A 13,313-nucleotide genomic window follows, 5' to 3' on the forward strand; every position below is an offset into this window, starting at 1 on the left:
GAAAGAAAAAAAATTGATATAACCAGAATTAGGGTTTGGGTATGGAATTAAAGATTTGGGTTAACTAGGCTTTGAAAATCCCTAAATCAATTTCGATTATATGGTATTTATTTTGAAATTTAATTTAATTTTTAAAATTATTTTAAAATATTATTTATGGTATAAAAATATTTTAATTAAAAAGATATAACGTTATAACTAATTTTTTTATTAATAAAATCTAAAGTATTTATTTATAAAAATATTATCCTATAAAAATTTTATTATTTTATTGCTATTAATTTTATAATTTTAAATATAAGAAATAATTCAAAAATTATAAAATTAGTTAAAATTCTAATATAAATATCCAAACATCATTATTTTGCATTTCTAACACGTTAAATAGTAAATAGAAAAATAATTCAAAATTATCGAATTTCGACAAAGATCTTAATTTATTTCAAATCCAATTAATCAAAATTACCTTTAATTATCTGCAATAAAATAATTTATGAACTTTAAAATTGTAAATAAAAATATATAATTTGAAATCAATTTGTAACAACTTTTCAAAAATTCTGGGTCTTACAAAGATCATCCATAACCGCCGGCCGCAACTATGAGAATGCATCAGGTGTTTGATTAGTTTTCTCTGAAAAATTTCCGTAACATTCCTTTCGTTCATTAGCATCCTTATGAACGAACCCTTGCTGCAACGCGAACTTAGCATTTAACTTGCCCACCGAACTTGTCTGAACAAAGATTTCATTGTCAAATTGCTTCGAATAAGCATCACCCTCTCTTCCTACCTTCATTCATTTCATTGTCAAATTGCTTCGAATAAGCATCACCCTCTCTTCCTACCTTCATTCTCTACGTGACATGCCTGCTTCAATTTTCTGTTCCTTTTTGTTTCTTTTCTGTCCATTTTTTTCCTTTTAAAACTCTTACTCGGTTAATGAGGGCAAAGTTGCCAGTCCAACCAATAGCAGCGAGGTGGGCGATGTTCATGATTGTCCTTTGAAGAAGGCTGGTGCAGAATTTGGTTCAAAGGAAATGCAACAATGACATTGCAAGTGAAAGAGAGAGTAACCAACGGATGATGATAATGAAGAGGTTGGGGGCAGCGTTTCCATTTCCAACCAACAGCAGCAAGGCAGTTGCCGTTCAGCAAGCGTTGAAGATGCCATGGAGGAGGGAAAAGGTTCAGCGAGCATGAGAAGGAAGAGGGATTGCAATGTTGGGTCAGGTTTCTGAGTTGAGCATGGAACGGTGTCATTTTAAGATTGGGGGACTTTTTTGTCCCTAAACCATTCTGCCACATCCACGTAGGACACCCACATCCACGTGGGATACCGTTATGGCTAGGTTAACATAACGGCATCCATATCAGACATCTCCGTTACATTTCACAATCTCAGTTGCACGGAAGGATCCAAATGTCCTGGTTTTGAGAAAATCAGGAACGTAAATATATTTTTCAATCCTCAAAGACCAAAATGTTTGCGTGACAAAAGGTCAGAGACCTATTTGTCTTTTTCTCAAATTAAAAAGTGATGCTAGATAGTGGAGGAGCAAGTGTAACCAAAAAGAAAAGAAAAAGATAAAAAAAAATCATATTGCACAGCTTAAAGAAAAGGGGAAAAAATTGCAAAACCTGCATTCAGTCAACCACAAAACAAGAAAGGCGAATTTACAACATCAAGAATGCCTTTAACTGATGTGTAAGAAAGGTTGTAAGAACTGAGGAGTACAAGTGTGACAGAGAACCTAGAAACCTGAGAGTGCTTCCTTTTAGTTTATTGGTCATAGGTACAAATGTATTTCCAGATTGTGGCACATAAATGAATAAAAGATGAACATTTAAAATTACAGCCACAGTTATCAAGTGCTTTCTTTCACATATCCACCAGTATCTTCAACAACTTTTGTCCATACATTTGCTATTTTCTCAGCATACCCCACCTGTTTGTTAATTCACAAAGATGGTAAGGAACTAAATCAGAAGCGTGCATGCACTACTGAATTCAAAAGCAGCTGAATCAAAATCTACTATACTCATTCTTAGAACTTGAAATGAAAAATTTTTGCCGCGAATTTTCACGAGCTTCATTCAGAGACGAGCAGGAAGAATTATGATTGATTGAGTGCCATATCATGTCATATATACTCTTTTCAAACAACATAAGTGCATGTTTAGGCGCCATTATTTTGTTAAAAAAAGATCTTTTTTCAATGAAAAAAAGATCTTTTTTTATTTTTTAACGTGTTTGGCAAATTTCTAGTAGTAAAAGTAAAAGCACTAGTAAAATAAAAAAAAAAAAGATCTTTTTTGAGAAGCTGTAATTTACATCTTTTTTTAAAAGATCTTTTTTCCTTTAAAAAAAGATGTTTTTCATGTAATAAATAAACAAAAAAGTATTTTTATACTGTTATATCCAAACATAATTGATAAATAAAAAGACCTTTTTACATGAGATATCCAAACATAAAATTACTTTTACTTCTCTATAAGATCTTTTAACAAAAGATAACTCGAAAAAAGATCTTTTCTTAAAAACTCACCCAAACAAACCCTAAGTCATACCTGACTAACAACATATCCTTTCAACATGTTTAAGAAGTCTGTTCGCCTCTCTCTATCAAGCCTTTCAAGTTCACTCTTATTGTTCTCCTGCATTGAAAATTTGGCACGCCATCAGCCAATTGAATATTCAGCAATAAAATAAAACATGTATATTAAATAAGAATTGCATAAAACATAATGCAAGGAAAGTCGCATTGCAACCAATTTCAGAATTGAAGATTAAATGATTTAACCATAAAGAGTAAGCAAAGATAAATAATTAAGTCTGAAACATTTCAGCTATAGCTAAGAATCATATGCAGGCTTGTGAAGTTAATTTGAAATGGATCTGTAAATGACAGACTTTGAACATAAATAGGAGACAGAGCCCTTATAAATCAGGCTGAGTTGGAAATTTCTAGCAGCAGCCAAAAGTATTGCCATAAATTTTTACATAAAATCAAGACAATAACAGTGATGTAAGACTAATTCTTATTGATAAAGAGATCAGTGATGTATATTAATCAGGTGGTGCAACTTCACTAACACATATTAATCACCTGTTACAATTTATAGGTGTTTAATTATCAAGGAAATTATTAAAAAAAAAAAAAACCAAAAAAGGCACAACTTTAATGGATCAAAAATAGATAACATCAACAAATACTTTTAACTGGAAATTCATATAAATTTGGATCACAAACTGTCCTCAAACCAGAAAGCTATATAATGTTGAAAAACTACCTTCAAACAATAAATAAAATTTTACGAACACTTGAATGTTCGCCATACCTTGATCCGCTCATATTCCCTAATTGCCACGTTTTTAGCATCTTCAGTAACTTTTATGGTATCTTGTAGCTCCTCTAACTTCCGCATCCTTGATTTGTCACCCCCAAAAACTCTGGATGATGCCACTTCAAGTTTTTCAGCTCTAGACTGCAAGGTGGATAGTTCTGATAGGAGAGTCTGCACTGTCAATAATGCACTTGAACGGTCTGAGAATGCGCCATGGACAGCCAACATCAATCCAAGATATTCGTGAAGTGTATCCTGCTATGCATAAATTGGAAAATGACCAAGCCAAATTATTTGGTGAGTAGTCCTTTGGTATGAGCACGATCGTCATAAGAATATTGCATCTTGTGGTAACAAAAATGCTATGTACACACCAAAAATCAGCCACTATATATTTGTGTACATGTGTAGTTTAACTCATTTTAATGAGTATTTTGTACTTCAATGTGTATTCTACACTAGTGGCTAACTTTGGTAGCTGATTTTGATGTACACCTAGTATGGTTATAATCATGCAAAGCTTATAATCCACCACTTTAAGAAAATTTGCAACTTGCAATTGATTTTATAGAGTTTGAAAAGGGATCATCCAAACCAGAAAATCAGCAAAGTACGAAGTTGAAAATAATATAAACAATGATTTCGTAATTTACCAAATGCTTCACTGTTTGAGCATTTAATTCTCGATAGAATCTGCTAGCTTTGACAGCAGCTGTTGCTAAACCCTTCATGTCCGTAGCCCGTACCCTCTGCGTGTTCATGACAGCTTCCTCATTCTCAAATTTAGTCAGTTTTATGAATGCCAACCCTAGTTCACCCATGGTTTCTCCCATATCTTGCTGAGCTTTGACAAGTGATTCAGCCTGCACAAAATATGCCAATGATGAGAAAAATTCACAGTAACAAACAATAATCGAATCAAAAAACTCTGCAAAACATATTACAAGATAAATCAAACAAGCTATCAGACACATGGAAGATAAAATAAAAAAGTTACTGATAAGTACACACAATTGACAGTTCCATGAGCAGAGGAACACCTGTGTAGATGCATTAGTGATCTGCTGCTCAAGCTCTTGAATCCTTTCCTTCTTTTCAAGGAACTCTTTATCTTCCTCCACAACTGGCGGCTTAGAACCTCCCCAGTCATTGGCCATCGACTGCTTCAACTCCTTAAACAGCCTCATAAAATCCCTTCCCCCTTTCGCGGGTTGCACAACCTCCTGTGGCCCAATCACACTTTCCCCCATCAACTGCTTGGGAAGCCTTGCCGCACCGTCCAGCATCCTCGACGCCACATCAGTAGTCGTTGGTAATGGGAGCTTCCCCTGAACCTGCAGGAACACCCTGAACTCATCACTCTTTCCTATCACGGGGTGTGCTGCAAGTCGCCGCAGGTACTTCTCCAGGGCCACCCTCCTCTGCTCCACAAACTCCTGCTTCTGCATAACCTGTTATTCAAACAAGTGAATGAGAAAATTGTATTGCTCAACCAAACTTACCAAATTTATATGCATCAAATTCATCAAGTATAGTCTGTATAACAGAATTGAACTAGTCAGTAGCAACTGAAATTGTAACAAACTTCTAACTACCTGGCTCTCCACTATGCTTTTATCTGGTCTTGGTGGGATGAAGAAGCCCCGGTACGACTCTGCCAGTCTGTCGGAAAGCGTGACCACGTCCCGGAACCTTCTCCGGACTCCGAATTCATTCCCTCCGAACTCTGGCACGTTCGTCCTCGTCGTGATCAAGTAGGTAACATAGCTGTTACCGCCGGGAACGATGGAATTGGAATTCTCCTGCTCCTTGATAGGGTTCGACACGGTGATCTTTATGTACTCCGAGGTCGGGGAACGAGATCCAGAGAAGGAGGGGCTGTCGGAGCTACCGGAGGGGCTATCGACGGAGGAAGCAGCGCCGTTGAAGGGGCTGAAAACGGCGTCGTTATAGGAAGGAGGGTCGATGTAAGAGGAGGTGTCAGGGAAGTGGTGGCGGCGGGGCGACGGCGGCGATAAGAGGGGATCGGTGTCGGCGAGAGGGTGGTGGGTGTCGGAAAGGGTGGACATGGCACTGCGGTAGTTGGAGTACGATTTGATGCCGAGGGGATCGTCGCCGTTGTGGTCGTTATTGTCGTTGTCGTGTTCGTCGTGGAGTACGAGGTTGTGCATTTGCTCTGTGGGTTCTGAAACCTCGGAGCTCTGGTTCTCAGAGCCCATCATTGCGCTTTAATGAAATCAAAATGAAATTGAAATTGAAATTGACATGAAATTGTGGCTGAAACTGATGTTCCTTGGTGAATCAGGAAGGCTTGGGGTTGAAGAAAATGGAGTTGGGGGTGGTTGGCATCTTTTAGGGATTTGGTGCTGGTGGTGCCGCTGCTGAGAGAGAAAGAGAAAAAGGAGGAGGGAGGTGAGAGTGTTCAGTGGTGCGGGCTAACGTACGCCGGGGGTGTAACAAAATAGGGTTAATGGGTTTGGGTTGGAAGAGTAAGGTATGAAGAAGAAGAAGAAGATGGTTGCAGTGGTGGTGGTCCAGGCACGAGGATCACGTGGGGTTGGTTTTCGCAGGTGCAGCTGATAAAATTACAGAACCGAATGCCAGGAATACTGTCTTGCGTGCGGGTAGTCCTGTCATAGTTGTCAGGACCGAATCAGTGATCGAACCGATGACGTTATTAGGTCATTGAGTCACTGGTTCAATCAGTAGATTATTGATTGAACTGGTTAATTCAATATAATTAAATAATTATATAAAATTTAATTATTTGATTAGTTTAACTAAATATCATCTAACAATTTTCAATTATAATTTTATATAAAGACAAAAAATAAAATAATATATTAAAAAAATAATATTAATAGATATCATATAATCATTAAAAAAATAAATTGTGATTAATTAAATGTTTTGTTTATCTTTTTAATTTGTATATATTTAATAAAATTTATAGTTAAATAAAATGTAATTGATTTAAAAATTAGTGACTTTGAAATTAAAATAAATTGAATATAAGTGAAAAAAAATATGCTATATGTATTACAATTAGTATATTAATTGATGAGAAACATTTCAACTTGGTGGTAGAAGCATGCTTGCTTTATGCTGGAGGAAGGGGTTTGAACCTAATACTTAAAAGAGTAAATTATCGTTTTTATTTCTAACGTTTGGGATAAATTTCAATTCTAATATTTTAATTGTTCTATTTAAGTCTCTAATATTTTAAAATTGGTTAAATGTTGTCCTGTCGTTAAGGATCCGTTAATAGAATTGACGGCAGGACAAAATTGAGACGATTTTGAAACGTTAGGGACTTAAATAGAACGAAAACGTTGGAGACAAAAACAATACATAGAAATAAATTTTAATTTTATCCTTCAATAATATCAATTTTTTACTTATATAATATTCAATTATTTTTTAATCACATCTAAGTAAATTATACTTAATCACGCTACTTTTATTCTAAATAAAAAATTTTATATTTTTATATTAACTTATAACTTTAAGTGTAAAATTATAAAAAAATAAATTTATTTCAAATGTGATTAAGTGTAATTTACTTAGATGTGATTAAAAAATAATTGAATACTATGTACAGTAAAAAATTGATATTATTGAAGGATAAAACTAAAATTTATTTCTATGTATCGTTTTTGTCCCCAACGTTTTCATCCTATTTAAGTTCCTAACGTTTTAAAATCGTATCAATTTAGTCCCTTCGTCAATTCTGTTAACGGATCCCTAACGGCAAGACAATATTGAGTCAATTTTGAAACGTTAGGGACTTAAATAGGACGATTGAAACGTTAGGGACAACTTTAGAACTTACCCTAAACGTTGGGGACAAAAATGATACTTTACTCTACTTAAAATGACTATTAAAATTTGACCATCGACTTAATTTGGCCTCCAATTTTCAATTGACCCAATTTATATCTTAAAATTTTAAGACGTAATTTAAATTAGTCCTTCAGTCTATTTCCGTCACTGAAGAGATGGTGTGACACGGCTAGTTGACACCTGATTCAGTCTCTCACAGCTCTCTGAAACACATCTCATACACCCCAATCTCCCTTACAAGTCACAAATAGTCGGGAGCTCACTACTCACCCCAGAAATTACCATACTATCAGAACTCACTTCAACAGTTCAGCTCACTTTCGTTCACCGCCACACTATCTGGGGCTAAAGAAGACGTCGCGGCGGTGCAAGATGGTTGGTGGTGGTCAGAACAAAGGAAAAGAGAGGGAGAGAGTACTTTGGTCCTGATTTCATGAAGAAAAAGATAGAGCAAAAAAAGCTAACTAGAACTGAAGGAGGAGAGAAAAGAGAGCACTTTAAAGAAAGAAGGAATTGAGCCTAAACCCTTCCAAGCCCACTTGGTAATCCCAAAGCCGAATCCACACAAATCACTAGGTCAGCAACAAAGTAAATAAAATTCAAACTCATTTGATTTCCTTTCAATTCTACCGAACACACTCTCTCTTCTTTTTCACTCTTTCTCATCAAAAGCTCAGAACCAAGAAAGAAGAAAGTGGAAAGAGCCGAAGCTAACAAAAAGTTTATTTCCAAATCCAAGCAAGAAGAAGGGCTACAACAAAGAAACAATTCTCATTAGGTCAGAGCACATCAAAAAGCATCTTTTTCCATTTGTGCTACACCTAGGAACCATGAAGAAATCTGCCAAGTCTTAAGTACAGATCAAGCAACCATGAAAAAAATGAAGTCAAACATGGTCAGTAGAAAATCCACGACCCGAATCTAAACTTGGGACCAAAGAAAAGGTTCACGGTCAAGATCAAAGAAGCTTGAAGAAAAAAGATGAAAGAGAAGGTAAGTTGTATGTTAAAGATTCGGCCTTCTCTCTATGTTTTGATGACACCGCTGTAAAGTCTGATGCTGAAGAAGAAGACAGCAACAGGTTTGAATTATTTCAACCTTGGAAGCTTCACTCTTCTATAATAAGGGGGAACGGCCAAGGGTTGAAGGCAAGGGTGAACTGAGTTCGATTCTCATAGCTACCTAAGCTGCTTTGAGTTCTTCTCCTTCTTGGTTCTCATTGAGTATTTCTTTTTCTCAGTTTAGTCTGTATGAGTCTCATTGAAAAAGGCAAACATGGTGAGGTTTGTAAGAAAAAGCCAGTGAAAGGTAAAAGACAGTGAGTTAAACTTGGAGAAAAAGTCATAAGATGTCTCAGATTTTCTTTGTACATATTTTTATTTTGTCTCATGATCCTGTGAGAATTTTCTTTCAAGTTGGGTTAGCACTTGGCTGTTGAAATCTAGGTTAAGTTCTAGTCAAATTCAGATTGGGTTAGAATCTGGATTTGTCCCAGATATGATTGGATAGATCCTAGGGAGAATTGGTGACTGTTGTAAAACTCGGTTAATTTATGGTTAATTAACCCACAAATTAAAATATATTCTAGAAAGTAAGAAATGAGATTTTTATGGTTTTATGTGGTAGAGAAATTCGAAACGAGAATTTCAACACAAATTTTAAAGAAATCGGCCCAAGATTGGGCCGAACGGGCCAAACTGGACTAACCGAACCCAAGTTGGGCCCAAGGGCCCAGCTAAGCCTCATTAATTAAAGAGAGCTCAGCTCTCTTTCTCTTCACAACACACACACACACACGCTGGATATGGAGAGGGAAACAAGAAAACCATTGCTCATATTCATCTCAATCTTCCATGGTTGATAACTTTTGATCCGGAGCTCCGATTGATGCACCGTTTACAGCCACGCGACCGTGGCGTTGAGCTCTACAAACCCATAAAAGCAATCTTGAGGTAAGCCACGTTTTCTTCTTCGAATTCTCAGCCTTGATTTTCGAGTTTCTTAGGTAAAATGTTGAGATTTTGAGCTCCTTTGTGTTATAGGATCAAATTAACTTGAGGGAAAGGCTTGTTCTTGCTCCCTTGATCCTTTGGTAAGGTAAAAAACCTCAAACTCTAGTAAGAATATTGAATTTGTGGTTTTGGGTATTGAGATTATTGTGTTTTGGTGTGATATTGTGGCTTATGCATTGTATATATGTGTATTGGAGCTTAATTGGTGGTTTTGGAAAGTTTGGAAAGGAGCTTGGTGCTTGAAAATCTGTTAGTGAGGCTTTGGGAACCTTGAAAAGTGAAAATCTAAGTGTTCCGGGTGGAACGGAAATCGGCCAAGGTATGGTTTTTGTTTCCTGTATCTAAAATGTAATGTGGTTGTGAAAACGTAGGCTAGTGGCCTTAGGATAAGGTTTTAAAATAATGAAGTAGTTGATAAATGATGTAAAATTGTGTTGTTATGCATGAACTTGGTGGATTGTGGCATGTTGATATATTTGATGAATGAATTGGATTGAGATGAATATATGAGTAGTGGTTGAATGATTGTGAGTAATGTTAATTGTGGGCAAAGCATGTGGGGTTATGTGTGGCATGGATTGATATGTTTAATTGGTGAAAAGGTTGAGGCACTTGTTGATGAGCATGTTTTGGAGTATGATATTGATGTGTGAATATATGTGGTGATTGATGAAATTGATTATTTGTTTTGAAAATTGAGAGAGGAAAGGATGATTATTGAATTGAGATATGAAATGTTGATTGTGAGGAGAGGTTTGTAAAATTGAGATTTGGTCAAATATAGTGGAATTGGTGGATTGATGATTGGATGAGGTTTGGGAATGATTGAGGATTGGAATGGTTGAGTTTTTGATTGATTTTGTATGGGTTGGTAAATGTATGTTTGAAAATGGGGAGTTTATAAGTTTTGGTAAAACTGGAATTTCGGGTGAACTTCAACAGATCATATCTTGAGCAATTATTTTCAGAATTTGATGATTTTTATATCAATTGAAAGACAATTTCATAAGATTTAAAATGGTTTAAATTTGGTTGAAATCTGAATTTTGTGGAAGGAGATATGATCATTGGAAGTTCGGGCCAAAAATCTTAATTCTGTGACTTTTACAGAATTTGTCATTTCTGGTTTATGTGCGCACGCACAGCCCTGTGTACACGCACACTCGTCGAGAATTTGGTCCTGTGAGCACGCACAGCCTTGTGCGTATGCACACGCAAAGACAGGGCTGCTGGTGGCAGCGCTAACACGCCTTGTGCGCACGCGCAACCAACGAAGGATTTCGAGTTGTGCGTATGCACAAGCCTGTGCGCACGCACACGTTGGGAATGGCACACTGGTGGCGGTGCTAGCACACATTGTGCGTGTGCCCCACCCTGAAGATTTTGCTTTCTGTGCGTACGCACGCGACCAAGTTCTTTTAAAAAACTTTGTTTTCAAGCTTTTCACATTCCCAACAAGCTCGTAACCTTCCGAGATGTTATTTCACACTTATAATCCCCGAAATCTCATCCCCTAAATCTTAATTTGATGTAAAATGCCTAGTGAATGAAAGTAGGCTAGTGAAGAGGGTAACTTGTGGAGGGAGAAAGTGGATATTGTGCTGAGTTATGATGAGTACAATGAATGATGATAGTATGAGTTGACGATGAAGATGGTGGAGTACTGTACATGTCGTGAGTCGAATGGCTGTGTATGTTATGAGCCAAATGGCTGATTGTGAATCATGAACTTAAGCCATCGAATGGCTGAGATGAATGTTGAGTCATAGCTGAGGATAAATGCATGTATAATTCATGGATGGATGTAATAAATGAATAATGAACGAAAAGATTGGATGTGAGTATGTTTGTTTGCTTTCTCTCTGGTTGTAAGGGTGATAGGGCACCGATACCCTCTAATGGTGATAGGGCACGTATACCCTATAATGGTAAAGTGGCGACAGGGCACGTATACCCTCTAATGGTAAAATGGTGACAGGCACAAATACCCTCTAATGGCGACAGGGTGCATATACCCTCTAATGATATTAAGGCGCAACAGAGAGACTGTGCCCGGGTTGGCTAGTTAACTGACAGATGAGACTCATTAGCCACTAGGACAGGCATGCATCATGTGCATTATATGTGGTTTGCCTGGATTGCCTAATTCATTGCATCATTACTTGCTACTTGCTTAATTGTCTTATCTGCTTCCTACTTGTGTATTTCCTTGTTTGATATACTTGTGCTTGCATCTATTACTGTTGGTGATTGGGAGGTTTGCAGGTGGTGCGCGAAATTGTGAACAATACTTTTCACAACTCTCATAATCCTTGGTCATGAACTCCAAAAACTTGGTGGTTCAATTCCATGGCATTACACAACTTCGCACAACTAACCAGCAAGTGCACTGGGTCGTCCAAGTAATACCTTACGTGAGTAAGGGTCGATCCCACGGAGATTGTTGCTATGAAGCAAGCTATGGTCATCTTGCAAATCTTAGTCAGGCAGACTCAAATGTATATGGTGATGAACGAAAATAACATAAAAGATAAAGATAGAGATACTTATGTAATTCATTGGTAGGAACTTCAGATAAGCGCATGAAGATGCCTTCCCTTCCGTCTCTCTGCTTTCCTACTGTCTTCATCCAATCCTTCTTACTCCTTTCCATGGCAAGCTCGTGTAGGGTTTCACCGTTGTCAATGGCTACCTCCCATCCTCTCAGTGAAAGCGATTGCATATGCCCTGTCACGGCATAGCAGAATTCAGCTGTCGGTTCTCGGTCAGGCCGGAATAATATCCATCGATACTTTTGCGTCTGTCACTAACGCCCCGCCTGCTAGGAGTTTGAAGCACGTCACAGTCATTCAGTCATTGAATCCTACTCAGAATACCACAGACAAGGTTAGACCTTCCGGATTCTCTTGAATGCTGCCATCAGTTCTCGCCTATACCACGAAGACTCTGATCTCACGGAATGGTTGGCTCGTTTGTCAGGCGAGCACTCGGTTGTCAGGCGATCAACCATGCATCGTGCAATCAGGAATCCAAGAGATATTCACTAGAGCCTTGGTTGCTTGTAGAACAAAAGTGGTTGTCAGTCACCTTGTTCATAAGTGAGAATGATGATGAGTGTCACGGATCATCACATTCATCAAGTTGAAGAACAAGTGATATCTTAGACAAAGAACAAGCGGAATTGAATGGAAGAACAATAGTAATTGCATTGATACTCGAGGTACAGCAGAGCTCCACACCTTAATCTATGGTGTGTAGAAACTCCACCGTTGAAAATACATAAGCATAAGGTCTAGGCATGGCCGAATGGCCAGCCTCCCAATGATCTAAGATAGCATAAAACGAAGATAGCTACCAAAAGTCCTTAGATGAAAATACAATAGTAAAAGGTCCTACTTATAGAAAACTAGTAGCCTAGGGTGTATAGAGATGAGTAAATGACATAAAAATCCACTTCCGGGCACACTTGGTGTGTGCTTGGGCTGAGCAATGAAGCAATTTCGTGTAGAGACTCTTCTTGGAGTTAAACGCCAGCTTTTATGCCAGTTTGGGCGTTTAACTCCCATTTAGGTGCCAGTTCCAGCGTTTAACGCTGGGATTTCTTGAGATGACTTTGAACGCCGGTTTGGGCCATCAAATCTTGGGCAAAGTATGGACTATCATATATTGCTGGAAAGCCCAGGATGTCTACTTTCCAACGCCGTTGAGAGCGCGCCAATTGGGCTTCTGTAGCTCCAGAAAATCCACTTCGAGTGCAGGGAGGTCAGAATCCAACAGCATCTGCAGTCCTTTTCAGTCTCTGAATCAGATTTTTGCTCAGGTCCCTCAATTTCAGCCAGAAAATACCTGAAATCACAGAAAAACACACAAACTCATAGTAAAGTCCAGAAAAGTGAATTTTAACTAAAAACTAATAAAAATATACTAAAAACTCAACTAAAACTATCAAAAACATACTAAAAACAATGCCAAAAAGTGTATAAATTATCCGCTCATCACAACACCAAACTTAAATTGTTGCTTGTCCTCAAGCAACTGAAAATCAAATAAGATAAAAAGAAAAGAATATGCAATGAATTCCAAAAACATCTATGAAGATCAGTATTAATTAG

At 37.4% G+C, this 13,313-nt stretch overlaps 1 protein-coding gene across 1 annotated transcript; it reads right to left on the reverse strand.

Moving 5' to 3' along the window:
- Positions 1-1,584: 1,584 nt before the first annotated feature.
- On the reverse strand, positions 1,585-5,918 carry LOC130941292 (sorting nexin 2B-like). The gene is made up of 6 exons (XM_057869737.1): positions 4,942-5,918; positions 4,387-4,797; positions 4,000-4,209; positions 3,341-3,601; positions 2,570-2,656; positions 1,585-1,947 (listed from the first exon to the last, which is right to left on the reverse strand). Exons 1-6 carry the CDS (start codon positions 5,566-5,568, stop codon positions 1,867-1,869), a joined length of 1,677 nt encoding a protein of 558 aa, XP_057725720.1. The 5' UTR covers positions 5,569-5,918; the 3' UTR covers positions 1,585-1,866.
- Between the last annotated feature and the right edge of the window lie 7,395 nt (positions 5,919-13,313).

The sequence above is a fragment of the Arachis stenosperma genome, chromosome 7 (assembly GCF_014773155.1).
Source record: "Arachis stenosperma cultivar V10309 chromosome 7, arast.V10309.gnm1.PFL2, whole genome shotgun sequence".
Taxonomy (NCBI): Eukaryota; Viridiplantae; Streptophyta; class Magnoliopsida; order Fabales; family Fabaceae; genus Arachis; species Arachis stenosperma.

What these genes read in the sequence shown, in the direction of transcription:
- LOC130941292 (XM_057869737.1), bottom strand. Translation starts at nt 5,568, where the DNA reads ATGATGGGCTCTGAGAACCAGAGCTCCGAGGTTTCAGAACCCACAGAG. An exon ending in TCACTAATGCATCTACACAG is followed by an intron (nt 4,210 to 4,386) that starts GTGTTCCTCTGC and finishes TATTTTGTGCAG; the next exon opens with GCTGAATCACTTGTCAAAGC. An exon ending in AAGGATATGTTGTTAGTCAG is followed by an intron (nt 1,948 to 2,569) that starts GTATGACTTAGG and finishes ATTAACAAACAG; the next exon opens with GTGGGGTATGCTGAGAAAAT.